The sequence below is a fragment of the Oratosquilla oratoria genome, chromosome 3 (genome assembly GCF_046742065.1).
Source record: "Oratosquilla oratoria isolate Oo_2021 chromosome 3, ASM4674206v1, whole genome shotgun sequence".
Taxonomy (NCBI): Eukaryota; Metazoa; Arthropoda; class Malacostraca; order Stomatopoda; family Squillidae; genus Oratosquilla; species Oratosquilla oratoria.
In genome coordinates this window covers 53,878,876-53,900,521 of record NC_134779.1, presented here as the reverse complement: position 1 = coordinate 53,900,521, position 21,646 = coordinate 53,878,876, and the positions used below count along the sequence as shown (strand labels likewise).

Genomic DNA, 21,646 nt, shown 5'->3' with positions numbered 1-21,646 from the left:
TCTGTAAGCTGAGGCAAGCCTGAACCCCCCACCATTGCCCAGCCCCAACAATAACCTCCCCAGTAAACAGCTTAAGCTCATGAACCCTGGCAAGACTCAGTCTGCCGACCCTGTGATTATGAGGCTGCCACTGTACTAGCCAGGAGGCTTGTCAGCTGATGCTGGATTACCTCTACTATTTCATTATGTGGCAAACCTCCCTGTAATCCACTCTTAAAATTTGCAGAGCAGATGAGAAGAAATAATAATAATACTCGTAATGGTAATAATAATAATAAAAGGTATGGAATGTACATCTATCTATATACCATGGGCTTTTTCCCTCTTATAAGAGAGGTTGCCTACTCAAAAGGCATGCACCCACTCCCACCCCACCCACCACCCTTTCCTCCCTCTCATCTTAGCTCCTTGTGGATGAACGGTCATCCCTGTCTCCCACCCAGTGCCCTGGATCAGAAGTAATGCAGCAAGAGACAGTACATCTACAGCAAGGCTACTTCACTTAATTGGCAACCCACCTCTCTGTCACCTCATGCAGAAAATAGAGAAAACGGGGAGAAATCCCTTTGGGCTGCATCAAAACATCACTCACACACAATGTAATAATAAATAAATAAGATCAAAATATTTCAGTTCAACTGATAATGTAATACTCACAGTTCCACCATTGTAACAACTTGAGTATTTGCAAGCAAAGAATCCCAGTGCTTGACGTCACCCTCGACAACAGAGACCTGTAGTGGCAAGGATCTGGGGACAAGATGATCAGCTGCCAGTGGCATAACTGACCAAGAGTATTCCTGTGGGAAGTGAAGACATGCATGGATTTGAGTAACTATGATTCTACTTGGTTCAACTTCAGGGATCACCACTCAGTACCAAAAAAACTTGAAAAAGGAAATTTATCACCTTTAACAATGTCTTTTCTTTGTCAACAAAGACTATGTGTTCAATGCCCTTCACACTTCGCAGGTATGGAAAAAGCTTCATTGTTGCACATCCCAAGTCAGCAACCTGTATGAGATAATACCGGTGATACACAAATATTTACAAAGACGACACTTTATAAGACTACAAATCAATCAGAAGTGTATCAATTCTCCCATGTTTCTAGAATGTACTACAGTGTGCACAGCTGTGGTTGATGTTCATGAATGCTATGAACTCTTGTGTATGCAGGTTTCTGAAGCATGTTTGATAAGTTGTCTGTACTAATACCACATGAGTATCTAAATTTTCTATAACATATGTGCACTGATGCAGTGAGTGTAGATGTACAGTCCATTGGACATCTGTTCTCAGAAAATAAAATCCTTTCTATATAACACATAATAATCATCAGTACACTTCTACTCAAGAGCCCATCCCATCCACCCATCACATCATCATATCACATAAGCACACTCCACGGGATGCAATATTAATCCATACACAGTACAGTACTAGTCCAATATTTACAACAACCTATCCCCAGGGATCAGTGCCACCTGTGTAAGAGCTGGAGACGAGGGTATTCTGTGGCTGGTTGGCCCCTAACTCTTGGAGTTGGGTATTGGCTACATGATGAAGACACTGCCACATCAGCCTCCTAAACACAGTACACCCACTACACTACAAAGCAGAACACCCACATATGCCAAGAAACATTAGAACAATACCCAAATACCTATACCACACACAAATCACTCTTTTCTCTTCCTCCACAACCACCACACACCAGCATCCAGAAGCATATCCATAATCATATCACTCACTGCTCCATCACCAAACTGAAAGGCAATACATTGCTCCATGCCAGACTCCCTGATATCCATCCCTCTGAATCCTCTCTCCCCCGAAAGGACAGAGTCCATCTGGCCAGAATGTGATGTGTCCACTATCCGGCCCTTCTAAGCTACCAGAAGAGGCTGGATGACAGCATTGTAGACAACTGCTCAGGGTGTAAAATTTCACCCCATACAACATATTATGGAAGACTGCATTGTACATAATTAATCAAGCACACCAACAACACAACATACACTCTATAAAGGCTTTGTGGGAAAACACTGTTCCAGCCATAGCATTCCTCTGGGAGACTGGACCATTCGGCCAGACAATCTAGGGAATGATGACGACAACAACAACCTATCCCCAATACCCCACAACACATTCATTCAAAAACACAAGTAAAACATGTGCACATTTACAGGCACCACTGTAGGGACAATGAAAGGACAGCAGTGACAGTGGTCCCACAAAAACAGTTCTTCTATCATTGTGGGATATATACAACCTATTATGAGTACAGTGAAGGAAAAGCAAAGAGGGTCTTTTTATAAATATATATATATATATATATATATATATATATATATATATATATATATATATATATATTATAATATATATATATATATTCATATATATATTTGTATACATATATATACATATATATATATATATATATATATATATATATATATATATATATATATATATATATATATATATATATATATATACTATACTTCAGCTCCCAGTGGTAGGCATTACACCTGTCAGCAGTATCAGCATGTTTCTCGGTCTGGCTCTATCATGGAATGCCCCTTCCTTGATCAGAGTTTCAATGTTGGGCAAATCATGTCTACTGAGGGCTTCTTCAACATTTTCTCTCCATCTCTTTCTCAGTCTTCCTCATGGTCTTCTTCCACCCAGTATCTACTCCCAGCATGCATCCCCTTGCAAATTTTTTTTTTAATTCCATTCTTTCTAAATGTCCCAGCCATCTTAGCTGGGCAGCATCTATTTTGCATAGCATGGAACAGACACCAATGTTTTTTCTTATATCTTCATTCCTTACTCTGTCTCTCCTCTTCTTTCCAAATATAGCTCTCAGTGGTCTCATTTCCAATGCTTCAATTCTGCTCCTGTCTGCATTTGTCATCACCCAACTCTAAACCATACGTTAGAGTAGGTGTCAAGACAGTATTGAAAATAATCCTTTTCACTTCTATACGTACATGTTTTTCCTTTATCATTAGCCAGAGAGATCAACATTCACACTATATCTATTCATTCTTTCTGAAATATCCTTCCTATTTCCACCCTCTCTAGTAACTAGACTTCCAAGATATTTAAAGACGTTTGTATTTTTTACCATCATATTTCCTATAATGATGTTGAACTCTTCTTCTCGTCTGCTGAGTCAGTATTTCTGTCTTTTCTACATTCATTTCCACGCCTTTCTTTATAAAACACTTATTCGACCTTTTAAGTCTTCTTCAATCTCTTCCCCATCTGTGCTCCATTCAGCTATATCATCTGCATAAGCCATTACTCTGTTCTTATATTCTTCCTCTCTACCTTCATTAAAATCCTCTATCACAGTTTCCAAATGTGCTATGAAAAGCAGCAGGGACAACACACTTCCTTGTTTAACCCATTTCCACTTGGAATCACTTTTCTGACCCCTTTGCTGTTCTAATAGTACATACACAGTGGTAATACAAGTTTTTAATGTCTTTCTTTTGATATCCTGTGACACCGTACCTCTCCTCCATACATCTCCATACTTTTTCACAAGGTATTGAATCAAAGGCCTTCTATAGATCAATGAAGGTGATGTAGAGACTGTTTATACTCTGTCCTTAGGCCAAAAGTCATATCTGTTACTGATTTATTACTTCTATAACCATTTTCATGAAAGTAGTGTTTAACTCGTCAGTTCTATAACCATACTGTTCTACAACCATACTGTGTGTTGGAAAAAAAGGATTGTGGTACTCCCCCAGGTAGGCGTAGCTCCTCCTTGGGGATCGGTGCCATCTGCGTAGAGCTGATGGCCAGGGGTAAATGCTGCTGTTTGGCCCCCAACTCTTGGGGTTGGGGGGTGGTCCCACGACGTAGACGTTGCAGCAGCTCCAGGACTTCACCCCATACCATACAACACATAATGGAAGACTGCATTATACACAATCATGCACGCAAACAACACAACATACACTCTATAAAGGATTTGTGGGAAAACCCAGTCTCGGCTGTGGCCTTCCTTGGGGAGACGGGACTGCTCGGACAGACAGTCTAGGGAACGACAACAACAACAACAACAACAACCATACTGTTCCTCACCTAAAATTGTTTATACTAGGACTCTTGCTCTTCTCTCAATTATTCTCTCATATAGTTGTTACAAATTCCAGCATCACCTTTGCCTTTGGTTTGGACACATGGTTTGGACACATGGAAAGAATGAGTGAAGAAAGACTAGTAAAGGAGGTATGGAAGGCAGATGTGGAGGGAGTGAACATGAGGGGATGTCCTAGGATGAGATGGATGAATGGGGTGAAGGGGGCTTTGGGGAGGAGGGGAATGTCGGCTGAGGAAGGACGGGAGAGGACAGAAGGCAGGGGTGAATGGAGAATGGTTGTATATGGAAAATGTTGGGATGCATGAGGTGGATTGGACGGGGGAATGGGGGTGAGGTAGTGTGTGTGAGCAAAAATTTTGACGCAGCCCGAAGGGATTTCTCCCCGTCCTCTCCTTTATATGGGGGGACGGAGAGGTGGGGTCGCCGATTTAATGAAGCGGCCTTGCTGTGGATGTGCTGTGTCCTGCGTCACTGCTTCTGACCCAGGGCAGTGGACAGGGTGCAGGGATGACCCGTCATCTAGGAGGTGCTAAGATGGGAGGGAGGGTGGAGGGGTGTGGAGTGTTTTCGGGGATGAAATGGGTGGGAATGTTTTTGTGCCTTGTCCTTTTTGGCTACCCCCCTGGTAAGGGGGAAAAAAGCCTTGGTATATGTATGTATGTATGTACCTTTGCCTTTGAAAATCGGGACTATTAGGGTTTTACCCCACTCCTCTGTTATTGTTTCTTTTCTATAAATTTCATTTATGAGTTCCAATATATCTTGCTGTACTGCACTTCCTCCTTTCTTTATTAGATCTATTTTTTGTGATTTCATCATGTTCTTTTTCATCTAAATCTTCCTACCTTTCTTGCCATTCTTCTTCATTTCATGTATTTAGGCAGGAAATATATATATATATATATATATATATATATATATATAATATATATATATATATATATATATATATATATATATATATACACATTTACACATAGCTCCCTTCCCATATAATACAACTAGGTAAATACAAGCACATGCTTATGGCAGTCCATTGGTGAACAACAATGATAGTGCTCCAGTGATAGGTGATGAACTTAGTGGTGGTACTATGCAGAGATGAAATTTACATAAATAAAACAAGTTGTTTTTTTCCCTTACAAGAGTGGTAATCACCAAAGGTATGCAACCACCTTCCACCCATACCACAAACATTTCTTTCCTTTTTAAAAATTTCTTAGCTTCTTGTGGATAAAGGGTCAATCCTGCCCCCTATACACTACCCGCATTAGAAGTAATGTACGAAAACACAGCACCTCCAAAGCAGGACCTGACAGCCAAAACTGGTTTACCCCCAGTTTCATGTACATGCTGACTCCCCTTGTCACCCCATGAGTTGTTGTTGTTGTTGTTGTCGTTCCCTAGACTGTCTGTCCGAGCAGTCCCGTCTCCCCAAGGAATGCCACAGCCGAAACTGGGTTTTCCCACAAATCCTTTATAGAGTGTATGTTGTGTTGTTTGTGTGCATGATTGTGTATAATGCAGTCTTCCATTATGTGTTGTATGGTATGGGGTGAAGTGTTACATCCTGGGCAGCTGTTCACAATGCGGTCATCCAGCCTCTTTTGGTAGCTTAGAAGTGCTGGGTGGTGGCCGCACCGCAGTCTGGCCAGGTGGACTCTGTCCTTTCATGGGAGAGAGGATTCAGAAGGGTGGATATCAGGGGGTCTGGCATGCAGCAGTGTGTTGTATTTCAGTGGTCCTGGAGCCGCAGCGTCTACATCGTGGGACCACCCCCCAACCCCAAGAGTTGGGGGCCAAACGGCGGCAACCAGCCCTGGCCAGGCTCTACGCAGGTGGCACCGATCCCCAAGAGGAGCTACGACTGCCTTGGGGAGTACCACCCCATGAGTTAATAGAGAAGACTAGGAGAAATCCCTTTGAGCCATGTCAGGATCCAATAAAAATCAGCAACAAGGAAAAGGAAACTATAGAGGAAAGATAATAACAAGAACAGATACATTACAAGTGACCAGCATTCACAGGAGCATTCACAACAACAGCACTAGCTGTAGAGAAGATCATGAATAAGAAAATGTATTCTACATGACTGGACATAAGGATGTAAACAGACATTGCTGTAGTGATACTAGTACCATAGTGCCAATATTCAAGGACATGGGTTCCTTCTATAAGATACAGCAATGCCAAGTTACACTTCCGAAAGGCCCCTTTCCCTTTACAAGGAGGATGGCCAAATCAAAACACACACTCACATCCTAACAAGCAATACCTATTCAACCATCCCTCCTATCACAGTAACTCAGGAACAAAGGAATGCCCTGTCCTACACTACCCAGCTCAGGTTATTGACAATGCAGCAATCTGCAGCTCTTCCAGTGTGGGGCATATTATTCAATGCATCTCACCTTTGCCACTTCTCTCACCCACTCAACTTCCCAATGCACAATTCCCTGCTATGTTCTTCCCCACTATAACATTGAAACCACTGAATACATACATATATGTTTTCTTGATCCATTCTGTGACTTACAACAAATAACAAATAAATGTGGAGTACAATAAAAACCATCTATCTATATACCATGGGCTTTTCTCCCCCCCCACCAGGGAGGTAGCCATATCAAAAGACATATAAGAAGAACATAACATAAGAATGAAGGAGACTGCAAAAGACCATAAGGCCTACACTAGGCAGCTCCGTATCCATCACCACCTGTCATCCCCATCCATAAAGTTGTCTAATCGTTTCTTAAAATAACTGATGGTTTCAGCGCTTACTACATGGTTACTACGTTTATTCTATTCGTCGACCACCCTATTAGTAAGCAAATTCTTGCCTATTTCCTTCTTAAATCTAAATTTGTGCAGTTTATAACCATTACTGAGAGTCCTGCCCTGTTGTTTTAATATGATGACCTTGTTTGCATCACCCTTGTTAAAGCCTTTGATCCACTTGAACACCTCTATTAGATCACCCCCCCCACCTCCCACCCATTTCATTCCAACCCACCTCCCTCTAATCTTAGCTCTTCATGGATGATGGGTCATCCCTGTATCCCACCCACTACCCCGGATCAGAAGCAGTGCAGCAAGACACAGCACATCCACAGCAAGGCCATTTTACTTAATTGGTGACCAGCCTTCTCCATCCCCTCATGCAGAAAAAGAGAAAACGGAGAGAAATCCCTTTGGGCTGCATCAAAATATCATTCACACATAACCACTCCCTAACCTCCCCCATCCCCCACCCACTCCCTTCTTTGCATCACAGTATCATCTATACACAGCCTATCTCCTCTCACCCCTATCTCCTGCCTCCTCACTTCCCTGCTCAAAAAACATCCCTGTCCTGCTCAACACCCCTTTCACTCCATCCATCCATCTCATCCTCCATCATCCCCTTGTGTTCACTCCATCCACCTTTGCCTTCCACACCTCTTTTACTAATCTTTCTTCACTCATTCTTTCCATGTGTCCAAACCATCCCAATAATCTTTCATCAGCCCTATCTGTCATCTCCTTTTCCACCCCAGCTCTCCTCCTCACCTCTTTGTTTCTCACTCTATCCAACCTTGTAACCCCTACCATACTTCTGAAACATCTCATCTCAAACATATTTACACTTTTCATCTCTGCCCCATACAGTGCTGTTGGCACAATCACCTCTTCATATAATATCCTCTTTGCATCCATTACCAGATTCCTATTTCTCATTACACTTTTTAATCCCCCAAGGCACTTACTTGCTTCTCTCAATCTACAATCTACCTCCACCTCCACTCCTCCCTTTCCTGCCATATGTGACCCCAAGTATCTAAAACTATCCACTTCCTCTAGCCTCTCTCCTCTCAGACTTACTTCCAACTCACTACCATCATCTCCCCTTATACAACTCATCACCATACTTTCACCCATATTTACCTTCAACTTTCTCCTATCACATACCTTCCCATATTCCATCACTAATTCCATTAATCCCTCCTCTGATCTTACTACAAGTGTAGTGTCATCCACAAACAACAACTGGCTCACCCCCCACTTCTCTCCCTTTTCTTTAACCATTTCCAATCCCCTGCCCATTACCCTCACATTTACCTCCTACACCACCCCATCCATGTACATATTGAACAGCCATGGCGACATAACACATCCCTGATGCAGCCCCACTTGCTCTCTTAATTTCTAATTCTAACACTGGCTCTACTACTCTCATAAAAACTCTTGACAGCCCTTAATAGCTTTCCCCTGATCCCATATATCTGCAAAACCTCCCACAAAGCCTTCCTGTCTACCTTATCATAAGACTTTTCTAAATACTTAAAAGGTCCAAAAACCATCCTTACATTTGGCTAGAGCTTTCTCACATATCTGTCTATAACAATCTGATCCACCCAACCTCTACCTTTCCTAAACCCACACTGTTCCTCTCCTAATCATCTCAATTAAAACCCTTCCATAAGCCTTCCCAACTACACTCAACAATCTGATCACTTTAAAACTACTATTCTCACATTTGTCCCCTTTTCCCCTGTAAAGTAGAACTATACAAGCACTCCTCCAGTTCTTCAGCATTCTACCCTCCCTTAAACACACATTAAACCTCACTAACTAGTCCACTATTACTGTGCCTCCCTTCAAGCACTTCATGTGATACCTGTCTAACCCAGGTGCCTTACCTGCTCTCATCATTTTAAAAACTACTTCCACCTCATCTTTTCTTATTGCTCTTCCATTTTCCTCATCCATCACCTGTCACTGCTACCACCAATCCTTTCCTATCCTCCTCCACATTTAACAGCTCCCTATAATACTCTGTCCACCTTCCCCTTACTGCCTCCTCTTCCGTTAATATCTATCTGCGCATTTTACCTTTTCTTCTCTATTTGACTCCCCTTCCCTTCCTCTCTTAACTTCCTTCCCAAACATTGTTTTATTATTTTTTAAAAATTTCTGTCATAATACTACCCCCTTTTACATCTGCTCTTCTTAGCAAAGTGTCCCTACTTATTACACTTATAACAAGTGACGTTTCTTGCAGGGCACTGTCCACTATTGTGCTGGTACCACCACAGAAATAGCATTGGAACTTTGAATTGGCAGTAGCACAGGTCCTTTCAGCAAAATAAGCAGTTTCAGATGTTGCAACAGCACAGGTGTCATCATCGGTGCAAGCAGGCTCGGATGTCACAGCAGCACTTACACCAGAGACAGAAAAACAAGAACAAGACTCTGAGGTCTTCCGAGCAACACCAAGTGCCCTGGCTTGATCAACAGCCATACTTAGATCCAAAGTTTTGTTTTCAAGCAATTGTTGCCTGACTGTACGACAAAGCAAATCATCGATGAAAGAATCCTGTATGTAGTCATTCTGATTCTGTGAAGCAGTAGTCGCCTTAAAGTTACAATCCTTGCTGAACAGCTGAAGCTCTTGTAAGCACTCATCTATTGTCTCCCCTTCATGCTGCCTATGAGTAGCCAACATATGTCTCACAAACACTGCATTTTTGGGCTTGACACAGAGGACTTTGAGAAGATCTATAGCTGAATCATAGGTATACTCTGCAATGTAACCATACATGGTTTGAGAAACAAAACTGATCAATGTATCTAGCTTGTTAGGATTAAGGTTTGTGGTGGATTCCAGGAATGCAGAGAAAGTACAATTTCTGTGATCCCATTCTCATGCAGCAGTAGGCGAATTGGGAGATACATCCAGGTGTTCAGGTCTTAGGAATTTATCCATCTTCAGATCAGACACAGTTTGTTAGTTGAATAAAATGTTGTTTTCATAAATAAGAGTCAATGCCTTTCTCTAGACTTTATTCAACTAACAAAACATCAGTACAGTCTGAGAACTTTGCCCTTTGCCCCAGGGTGTCACTTAGGCATGTCAGGACTCTGCTACCAGGCCAAACATGCACTTACAAAGACCAACATCTCCCTTCCCAGTTTCACCTTCATCCACATTAACCTTGAAGAAATCTCCTTCCATTCCACCACATGCTTACCTATCTCTTCACTTACTAGTATAGCCACCCCTTGCCTCCATCATCCTCTCCTCACTCCTGACACCCTCCCCACTATACTCCCAAACTCAAACTCACTCCTCCCTTTCAACTTAGTTTCACTTAATGTCAACACATCCATCTTCCTTCTCAGAAACATACTGCCTATCTCTTCCCTTTTAAGCCTAATCCACACTAAGCCTTGTGCAGCACTGCATGAGGCAGTTGGCAGTGTTGAACACAGCGCCAGGTGTCCACACTGTCTGTGACTACCTGGAGTACTGCAGTGCATCAGTCACCTCTGAACATTGTCAAAGGAAGGATGTGTGACCTCATTGTCCAGTTCACAATTCATAATGTGAGGCATTCTGCTTTAATCACTTCCCAACTTGCACTTCTTAAATCCCTCAGCTTGTATTCCTGGCACTTCATGTTTCAAAGGCATGGACGCTGCTGTAGTAACCTATGAAGATGACCTTACAATCATAGCAAAATATACATACATATACCAAAGGCTTTATCCCCATTACAAGGGAGGTAGCCAAAAAACAAAGACATAGAAACCACTCCCACCCATTCCATCCCCAACATACTCCACTCCCCTCTACCCTCTTCCCTCCCTCTTATCTTGGCATCCCCTGGATGACGGGTCATCCCTGCATCTTGTCCACTGCCCTGGGTCAGAAGCAGTGGCCACAGCATGTCCACAGCAAGGCCACTTCATTAAATTGGCAACCCCCCCTCTCCATCCCCTCATGCAGAAAAGGAGAAAATGGGGTGAAATCCCTTCAGGCTGCATCAATTTGCCAAATGCATAAATATACCTTAATGATCTGGAACTGTGGCTGAGACAAAAGAGAATGGCAGCTTTTCTCCCAGAAATCATCAGTGATATTGTTCACCCAAGACAACCATGAGTCAAAGAAACATCCAACAGGTTAAACAGACACAAAAAAATAAAATAAATAAATAACTGAATAAATAAAATAAAATAAATCCTGGTCTCTTTCAACACATCGAGGATCTGACAGTGAAAACACTCAAAAAACTAAACATACTAAGATCTGTAGCAAGCACAAGTTTTGGCCAACAGAAAGAAACACCAATCACAGCATACAAACAACTTACAAGAACCACTCCACTATGCTTCCAAGGCATGGTTCCCAACAATCATGAAAACAAAGACATCCAATTCACAACACAAAACAAGAATAATTAAACAGAGGAACTAAAATCATTCCAATGGAACATTCACACAAAAACCAAAAACAATATGTGAGAATTAAAAGCATGCAAAAGCCTTCAAACCCATCCATACTTCCCACCACATTACACAAGCATAACCAACTGAACAATAAAAAACCCAAGGATCATACTGCTCACACATATACTTCACATGTCCTCACAAAAAACATTCAGATAACAAAACACTGAGACCAATCCCCCAACGTCATTCTCCTCATGACTTCCCCAGACATCAACCCTTTTGTGAAATTCCTTTTATGACAAACAAGAATCACACTGATGTAATGGCATGAAGATCATCACCCAGTACTGAAACAGTATCATTACAGAATAGGCCTGGCCACAGAATCAAATTGCCCCAGATGCAATCACCACATAGAAGACATAAGAACACCTCATCTTACGTTGTCCCATTCTCATCCCACCCAGACAACTCAATATTCCTTCCTTGAGTGACTTAAAGAGTGAATTTGGTGGCCACTGCCAGTTACCTTAGAGGTTTGGGGGGGTCTAGTGTAACAGATTGACTGATTAATCTCATATGGAAAAGTGGAGGAAAGGCAGTCAAACCCAACATAAAAAGACCTTGGGATCGGTCCAGAAACAAAATACTAAATCCTTGGGGGATGGACCTCCAGATAGAGATTAGGATGACTGGATATGAAGACAACCATCAGGGAGGCTATTCTCCCTGACACCATTCACTGGACCACCACACACAGACTGTTGGTCCCTCCAACAAGATAGCTGTTGACCAATTTCAGAATTATGAAAGGAATGGAAGTTCTTGATAGAGATGATCTATCAAAATGGGACAAAAGAGAAACAAGAGGATACGTGAAGAAACTAAAGAAAGACAGCTACAGAAGAGATCTGAAAAAGAACAGTTTCCCACACAGAGTGATTGACGTCTGGAACAAATTGAACAGTGAAACAGTTAAAGCCAGAACTATACACGAATTCAAAAGCAAACTGGGTGTGGAGAGATACAAAAATGGGTCAAAACGAGCACAGCTCTAGTCCCGTAAAATACAACTAGGTAAATACAACTGGGTAAATGAACTGATTGATTAGTTGGTTGACTGACTGTACTAACCTCAACAAATTCACACAGCCACTGTACATGCTGCAGCAGTTAATGATCCGCTACTTACCTTTCCAATATTGTCAGGACCAAGACCCTCCACCAGCTCCACCACCTTCCTGTACCGTTGCACATAGACAGGTGGTGAAAACTGCATCCCAGATTCAAATATCTTGAGGAAAGATCCATCTTCTCCCTCCACATGATATATTGGATTTGCGTTGTTCATCCTGGAAATAAAAGTGAAGCCATAATATACAGGGTGTACACAAGTACTGCTTGCTGTTTGGCAGTCCAATATCCCCACTGACTGGATTAAAAGTGCTGGTCATTCATATCTGGAAAGGGAAATAGGATAGACAGAACTGCAACATTTACCATGGTATTACATTGTTCAGTGTGCCGGGCAAGATGCTCAATCATATGTTGCTGGTACAAGGTACCCTTCTGCTTTAAAGGGTAATTAGCAAGCCCAGGTAGAAATGTGCATTTTCTCTTTTGTAATGTTATCTATTTTCACGAGAACCATGGTTAATCACTTCAGTACGGCGATACCTGTGTAGGCGTCATGTAGGGCACACGAGGAGCTGGCGTCGCCGTCTTGATTATACATTTTTTGTAGTTGTGCATGAGTTACCATCGGATTCTGTGAACTGGTTTGTTCACGTTTTCTGTGTTTATTATTATTCAGGGTAAAAGAGAACGAGTAATGCAGCAGTGACTTTATATTTTATAATGCGTGTAGTGTGATGAATCGTACATATGGCAGCCGATGATGCGCACGAGAATTTGACTCGTACCGAAGTGGTTAAAACAAATATTTAATCTCAAAAATATCTGAGGGACTTTTGGCGAAAACATTCATCTGTTAATCTGCATTCTAAAACACAGCATACAGCGCCATCTCCTGGTATTAGTTCCGATGACAACACGAGTTGCGTACCAATCCATGCGTCCTGTTGCAAAACAGATGATATTCAACAATACCGAGTTTTTCGTCGACTTTTGAGAACATTCATGACTCCCTAAATATCTCTGACAATAGCCATGATGTGTGGATAGACGGCATAGTTATGGGCCATCAATTTGAACCAGAATATCTCTGACGTTTTCATATTGGTGCATCATTGGTGGTTACCTGTGTTTTTGTTGGTTCTGGAGCGTTCTTTGGGCACTAAAGAAAAAAAAGGGGTAGTTTACGTGACACGTTCAATATTTTCAGAGGTGGACAGGATTCGATAAAAAAAAAATAATAATAATAATAATAATAATAATAATAATAATAATAATAATAATAATAATAATAATAATAAGGCAGATTAACGATTACCGATTCGCCAGCTTGTCAAGTACGATTCGATTATCCGATTCGGTTGCCAAAAATATGAGTCCGATTAGCGATTATCCGATTACCCGATTTGATTATTTTTAAAGCGATTCTACATTTTTAAAAGGGATTCAATGTTTTTAAACCGATTTTCAATATTTCCATAGGGAATTTAAAGCTTTTTAACCCTAAATAAGCCATTTCAAATACAAATAGAAACCAAGCTTTTAAGATAAAAAATAAAAAATAAAAAATTTAATTAGATATAACCAAAAGAATACGAAAGTATGAATAGAATAAAAACAAAAAATATTTACTTGAGAAAAATATAGAAAATTTTATGAAGACAGTTTTTGCGAAAAAAAAAATAACGACGACGTCGACCTGGCTTAATCGCAAATGGTTTTAAAAATTCGGCAGTTCGATTATCCGATTCGTTTGGCGGCGGTTAGTCTGATTCGATTATCCGATTCGAAAATGCGAATCCGATTAATCGGATAATCGGGCTTCCTAATAGGACCGCCCACATCTGAATATTCTAAACACATCTGAATATTCTAAACACATCTCAATATTCTAAACACAATCCTGCAGCATGTTCACACTACGCTTCCTGTATGCACACAATTGTAAACAATGATGTCTACAACATAATACATATTTTTTTCATCACGGCCCAAGTGTGACAGTAAAAATGTTAATTATATTAATTTGCTACGAGATAAATAATAATTATTCTTTACACAAGTTATATTCATTATCTTAGATTATTTACACAGAAAAGTTTCTCTACAAGTATCACTACAACGATAGCTACAAACATACCAATCCTTTCCAGGAAATGACAAGTGTTTTTTATTTATCTATTTATTCCTATTGTGCACGCCCTAATTTAGCCAGCTATTAGACTGTGATATTAGTGAACATATCATTAAAGTTAAATTAAGTTCCAATGTAGAAATAATATAAGAAATGAGCTGTTTTACATGCTGTTTAGTCAGTATCGTCTTTCTGAATATATATATATATATATATATATATATATATATATATATATATATATATTATATATAATATATATATATATATAATATATATATATATATATATATATATATATATATATATATATATATATGCTTGCACGAAACGTGGCTTTACGTAACCTGCATTACATAACATTATGTTAGAAGCCCCGACACCCTGTCTTCCTAAACCTATCTTCTGTCTTGTATTGTTTTATTTTCCTTTTGTTATATTTATTCTCCCTGTGTAATTTCTTTGTTCACTTATCATTTCTCCTGGTTTTATTTCTACCTGACAAATTTAATCAAAATTTCCAAAAACAATATCTCTTATCATCTATTTTGCATGTGCTCTAAAAAAGATCATTTAGCATTGTTGCTAGATAGTTTATCCACATTATTTAGTTCCCCGTGTATTTCCTGTTCGTGAATAATATCATTATTGCTGGGCGGTTATCGTAAGTTTTCTTCTGCCTTTTTGTCCGAGTTTATATGTTATCAGTAATCATTCTCCGCCTGTTTTCTATTCTTTTAATCCCGACAGTATATTTTCCTCAGAAGTTCTTTCTTCATTTTCATAATTCATAAGTTTGATATCAAATAACTTGCATCACTCAACACGATACCCATTTAACAAATACAATGGCGTTCCATAAAGAATAAACACAATTGATGACGTCACTGCGGAGTAGATAGCGCTACGGTTGGATTTTGGGAGAATGACTGAAGCAGACGACGTTTTAGGGACAGGGTCAGTGATTTCAATATCTTATTCTGGTTAATCAAATGAAGGTTGGAGGTTGGAGGTAGGATGTCGGAGGTAAAATAGCCCAGTGTGATATCCCCTTTAGGAAGAACCCAAATCTATTCCAACGACTGGAACACGATATATCATTCCTTAACCCTTTAAACTCCGATGACAAGATGTCCTGTCATTTGGTCAAATAAAACAAAAAATCACAAAACACCAAAATGTTTGATCAAACACCAGAAAAATATGACGTCAGTCCTCGCGCGGTCAAGCCGCATCAGATGATATTCGGATGTACGGGCCGGCGCGAGGCCTACCATGTCCGGTTTTTCGTATCTACACCACAAGCGGCTGACATGAGCTGAATGCGTTAAGTTAAAGCTTCAGTCCTTTCTGTCCACATGGCCGATTCCACTTATGAAGATGACCTCAAGATGATGGTGGATTCAGTGGTCGCTGTGGTCACCCCCATGACCTTGGTACAGCAGACATGGTGGAGCAGGAGGTCAGCTCAGGTCAACACACTTTACCGACGGAAAGAAGAGCCCATTGTCTTGATCATCCCGATACAACCTCCAAAGACGAGGAATAACTCACATGGAGTTCCAGACACACAAGAACAGGGAGTACTGGAACTCCTAACCAGACGACCACCGCCGTCTCGGAAAGGAGCCCCGGTCTAGCCTCGCTCCCGTCCCCAACCTCCAATACGGTCCTCCCATGGCTAAATGGAGAGCACGGCAGAACATTGGTGTTCAACAGGCTGTTGTGGAAGATGGGTCCTTCACACGGGCACTTACGTGTTTATCGTTTGGGAACTGACACGGGTCAGTGAGGCAACCCTTCTCTTCCCAGCACTCCTTCCATCGTGGTCTTCTTGGACTTGGAGAAGGCGTTTCACATGGCCAGTCTACTTGCTACCTTGGGCATCCTTGTGCGGTGGTGGCGTCATCACAGGCGTGCTGGTTTCTCATCCGCTTCGTCGTGGCTTAGAACCCCACACTTCACTCTAGTGAGTGTTCGTTACTTGACCCAACAATCCCTAAGCGTAAAATAGGGCAAAGGTGACGGCTTCGGCCGCAGGTACTCAGCGCCTCCTAACGTAGACTCCTCACCCTCACGCCTTCTTGTTCAAAAGAGTATTCAGAAGAAACTCCTCACCTTGACTGAGGACTATTTAAGTTTCCAGTCTGCGCGCGCATGCGTCCACGCGCTTTCCGGGTCACGTGTCCTGCCCGGAAGACTTGGCACCCCGCAGGGTGGGGTCCTTAGGCCTACCCTGTCCACAGTATTCCTCCCCCTCATCTTGACGTCATAGCGGCTAAAGGTGGCGGCACACTAGGCTAGCATGCTACTTCCTTTTGCTACTTCCTTTGAGTAGAAACTACCTCGGTGACAATATTATAGACATCTCAACACTGAGTCTAACATTAGTATAGGGTTAGTTTCTTTTAGGTGGTCACTCAGCTAGTCACTACATGACGCAAGAGTAATTTGACATCCGGGAATTTGTAAAACAAAAGATCGTAACCGAAGTCGTTTCTCTTCAAACGAAGCAGCAAAGCAAGTAGCATGCTAGCGAGAAATGCCGAGTGTGCCGCCACGTGACCAGTCTTGCGATCTCGGCTCCGAAGTCCGAAACCAAAGTCTTTCGGTTCCGGACCCGGAGAGAGCGTCTTCTCGCCTTGTACTTCATCCCTGGCGTGGGTCCGCAAGTTTCTGCATTTAGCAGAGTCCAAGAGTGCTATCCAACACGCAGAGACGGCTCAGTGGACCTCACCAGTCTGTGTATGTGAATGAACGTGTGTGTGTGTGTGTGTGTGTGTGTGTATTCACTTGGTCTTTGTATTCACTTGGTCTTTGGATCACGTGTTGGACTCGTGATCGACAGCTATTTCCCTCCTGGAAGAGAGCTCAGAGCTCGTAGGTCCGATCTATGGGTAATGCTATGACCTTGCACACACACACACACCCCCAACTCCCCGCCCACGAGAGTTGGAGTAACACCCCTCAGCGCTGCGATACTGATATTATTTCAGCCCCGGGCGAGAGTCGAACCCGGACCTCCGTAGTGGCAGGCCAGAGCTCTAACCACAGCGCCATGAGAGGTGTGTGTGTGTGTGTGTGTGTGTGTGTGTGTGTGTGTATTTACCTAGTTGTATTTACCTAGTTGTATTTTACGGGAAGGGGAGCTATGCTCGTGGGGTCCCGTCTTCATATCTCATTTTATCTAAACTATTTTTAAATTCATGTATTGATTTTGCACACACCACTTTCTCATCTAACTTGTTCCAACTGTCTATTGCTCTGTGAGGAAAGCTGTTCTTTTTAAAATCTCTTCTATAGCTGCCTTTTTTTATTTTCTTTCCGTGTCCTCTTGTATTTCTGTCATCCCATTTTATCAGATTCTCTCTATCAGTAATTTCTATGCCTTTCATGATTCTGTAAATAGCTATCAAATCTCCTCTCTCTCTTCTTTGCTCTAGTGTCTGTAGTTTAAGTTTTTGTAGTCTCTCTTCATATGATAGTTTTTGAGAGTGTTGGTGCCAGTTTTGTAATTGCTCTTTGTATTCTTTCAAGTTTTTTTTATACATTTTTTTGTACTTGGTGACCATATCGTTGCTGCATATTCCAATCTTGGTCTTATCAGGGTGATTAGGATTTTCCTCACCATTTCTTCATCCAGGTATGTAAATGCTACTTTGATTGTTCTTATTAAATTATAAGTTTCTCCAAAAATCTTATTTATATGTTTCTCAGGTGACATATTATTCATAACAATGACTCCCAGGTCCTTCTCATTTTCTACTTTTTTTATTCCTTCTTCTCCCAAATTATATGATCCTGTTATTCTGTTTTTGCTTTTTCCAAATTCCATTATACTACACTTTTTTGTATTGAACTCCATCTCCCACTTCCTACTCCATTCTTGTACTTTATTTAGATCTCTCTGTAGTGATTCACAATCTTCTTCAGTTTTCACTCTTTTCAGTAATTTTGCATCATCTGCAAAGAAGCTCATATAGCTTTCAATTCCTTCATCCATATCATTAATATATATAGCAAACATTATTGGGGCCAGAACTGTTCCCTGCGGGACACCGCTTATTACTTCATTCCATTTTGAGTGCTGATCTCTTATCACTACTCGCATTTTTCTTTCTTGCAAAAAGTCTTCCATCCAATTTAGCAATTTACCTTGTATTCCTCCTTCATATTCTAATTTCTTAAGCAACTTCTTATGTGGTACTTTGTCAAAAGCTTTTTTTAGGTCTAGAAATGCACAATCAGCCCATCCATCTCTTTCTTGTATTATATCTATTAGCCTTGAATAGAAACATATTAAATTGGTGACGCATGATCGTCCTTGTCTGAATCCAAATTGCCTTGGATTTAGTACGTTGTTTTTTTCCAAGTATTTTACCCATCTACTTTTGATAATTCTTTCACATATTTTTGCTATTGTACTTGTTAGAGAGACTGGTCTATAGTTGGTAGGTTCTTCTTTATTTCCTCCTTTATATATAGGTACTATATTTGCTTTTTTCCAATCTTCTGGAACTTTTCCTTCTTTTAAGGAACTGCTTATTATGCTATGTATTTTGTCTGCCAGTTCATTCCTGCATTCTTTCAGAATCCAGTTTGCTATTTCATCTGGCCCATGCGATTTTCTGACATCAAAATTACCCAAGTGTGTCAATATTTCATTCTTTGTTACTTCTATTTCTTCCATAGGGGGGACTTTTTCCTTCCACTCAATCTCTTCAGGTTGTATATTTTCCCTTGTAAACACTGATTTAAAATGTTTGTTCATAATTTCTGCCATTTCCATTTCCTCAGTGTATTCAACTCCTCCTTGTCTTAATTTCTCTAAGTCTTGTTTGTTTTTCAGTTTATTGTTTACAAATCTGTAGAATAGTTTTGGTTGATCTTTACACTTTTCTATAACATCTTTTTCATATTTTCTTTTTTCCTCTCTGCACTTTTGTACATATTCATTTCTATAACCAGTATATATTTTCCATTTTTCAGGTCTTCTGTCTTTTTTCCATCTGTTCCAGGCTTTGTCTCTTTTGTCCTTTAACTCCCTACAACTTTTGTTGTACCAGCATTTTACATATTCTTTTTCTTGTTTTTGTCTTGGGACATACTTTTCCACTCCTTTTTTGTAAATTTTTGTCAAAATATTCCATTTCTCTTCCACTGTTGTTTCTTCTTTGTATATTTCTTCCCAGTTTTCTTGTTGGAAGAATTCTCTTATTTTATCAAAGTTTGTTTTTTCATACATCATTCTTCCTTTTCTATATTGTTCATTTCTTTTCATATATTTTTCTTCATTAAGTTCCAGTTCAATCAATATGTGGTCACTTTTACCTATTGGTGTTTTATATTCAATCTTGTCCACTATTCTAGGTTCAGATGTAATTATTAAGTCTAGCCTCGATGGTTCTTCTTCATTTCTATACCTAGTGTTCTCTTGTATCCATTGTGTCATTGAATGGTCAGTAATCATCTCAAGTAGAGCATTTCCCCATGAGTCATCACCACTCTTTGCTGTCATTTCTTCCCAGCAGATTTCTTTGCAATTAAAGTCGCCCATCATAACTATTCTTCCTCCGTCTTCCATTATTTTAGTTAATGCTATCTTTGTGTCCTTTAACATACTTTTATGTTCACTCTCCTCCCATGAGGCTGTTTTCGGAGGCACATAATTGATCACAAATTTTCTGCTCTTCTTATCTCTGTCTTCCACTTCTATCATAATCATCTCTACTGTATTCTTTCCATATATGACACCTTTCACGTTTATATCCTTCTTAGTCAGGAACATAACTCCACCCCCTTGTTTTTTCTCTCTGTTTCTAATCCAATAATTGTATGTATCATGTCCTACACTGTTGGGTGGTAGTGGGCCTTTTAATTTTGTTTCTACAATTCCCATTATGTCCGGTTCTTTTTCTTTCAAATAATCATTCAGTTCATTCAATCCTGTTATCAATCCATCTATATTTGTGTAAGACACTCTTAGTTTTCTGCCACTTCCATTGTATTCTCTGTTTCCCTTATGTTTTTCTTTAGTATGTCGAACTGCTTTATTTTCATGTTCACTACTCTCCAATAGAATCTCTCTTTCTCTGACTCCGTTCTTTCCTCGTTTTTTGCCTTAGCTTCAATTCTTTTCTGCTTTTCTGCCTCTCTTTCCTCCTTATTCATTTCTCTTTTTATCCATACCTTTTTATATTGATCATTTGTTGCTAGTTTCCCTGTCTTGGATAGAATTTTCTCTGCTGTTGTTTGTGACCTGAATTTAATCTTAATTGGTCTGGTCTTATCTGTACTATATTTTCCGAGTCTGAATTTTTCCTCAATTTCCTTTATAATTTCTGGTTCATCTTCCTGGACTAATTTTAGTAAACTGCTTACTCTTTCATTTTCCTCCTTGATTCTTGCAGTTCTATCTGGGTTATGTTTCTCTTCCATTCCTAATATAATTATACATTTCTTTTTGTCAGCTAATTCTCTTACTATATTCTCCTTCTGTCTCATCACTTTAATAACTGAGTCTTCATTATGTTCTTTCAATTGCTGTTTGACTATGTCAGTGAATGAAACCTTATTCCCTTCTTGAGTTATTCTCCAATTTTTAGCTTCTGTAGCTAGTTTCTCTCTGTTTTCATTACTATTCTTCTTCAATTTCTCATTCTCCTCCTTTACATTTCCTAACTGTCTTTTTAGGTCCTCTATTTCTTCAGTTAAGTTTCTGTTAGCCTTCTCTAGTTGTTCCAACCTTTCAATTCTTTTAAAAATGGAGTCTACGTTACCTAACTTACGCTCCAAGTCCTCGATCACCTTATCAACTCTCTCCTCTAGTCTTATCAGTCGGGGGGGGGGGTTGTGTCCCCCCCACCCTCTTTAAATCCCTGGAACATATTCTCGTCACTTTCTTCTGTATTGCTCCTCTCTATACTTCTAATCTTTACATTTTTATTAGACATTTGATCCTCACTCAGTCGTTTGTTTACCTTCCGCTTGTCTGGCTGGTCAAAGTCTACTCCCTCCTCATTTCCTTCCAT

At 40.3% G+C, this 21,646-nt stretch overlaps 1 protein-coding gene across 1 annotated transcript in view; it reads right to left on the bottom strand.

Moving 5' to 3' along the window:
* Positions 1–21,646, bottom strand: part of Hen1 (Hen1 methyltransferase) — a 40,091-nt gene that overhangs the window by 14,021 nt on the left and 4,424 nt on the right. Inside the window, exons 2-4 of the mRNA XM_076180995.1 lie at positions 12,540–12,699; positions 910–1,014; positions 658–800 (exon numbers count right to left, since the gene is read on the bottom strand). Coding sequence (XP_076037110.1) covers positions 658–800; positions 910–1,014; positions 12,540–12,698 — 407 coding nt within the window. The 5' untranslated portion in view covers position 12,699. The remainder of the gene's footprint in view (positions 1–657; positions 801–909; positions 1,015–12,539; positions 12,700–21,646) is intronic.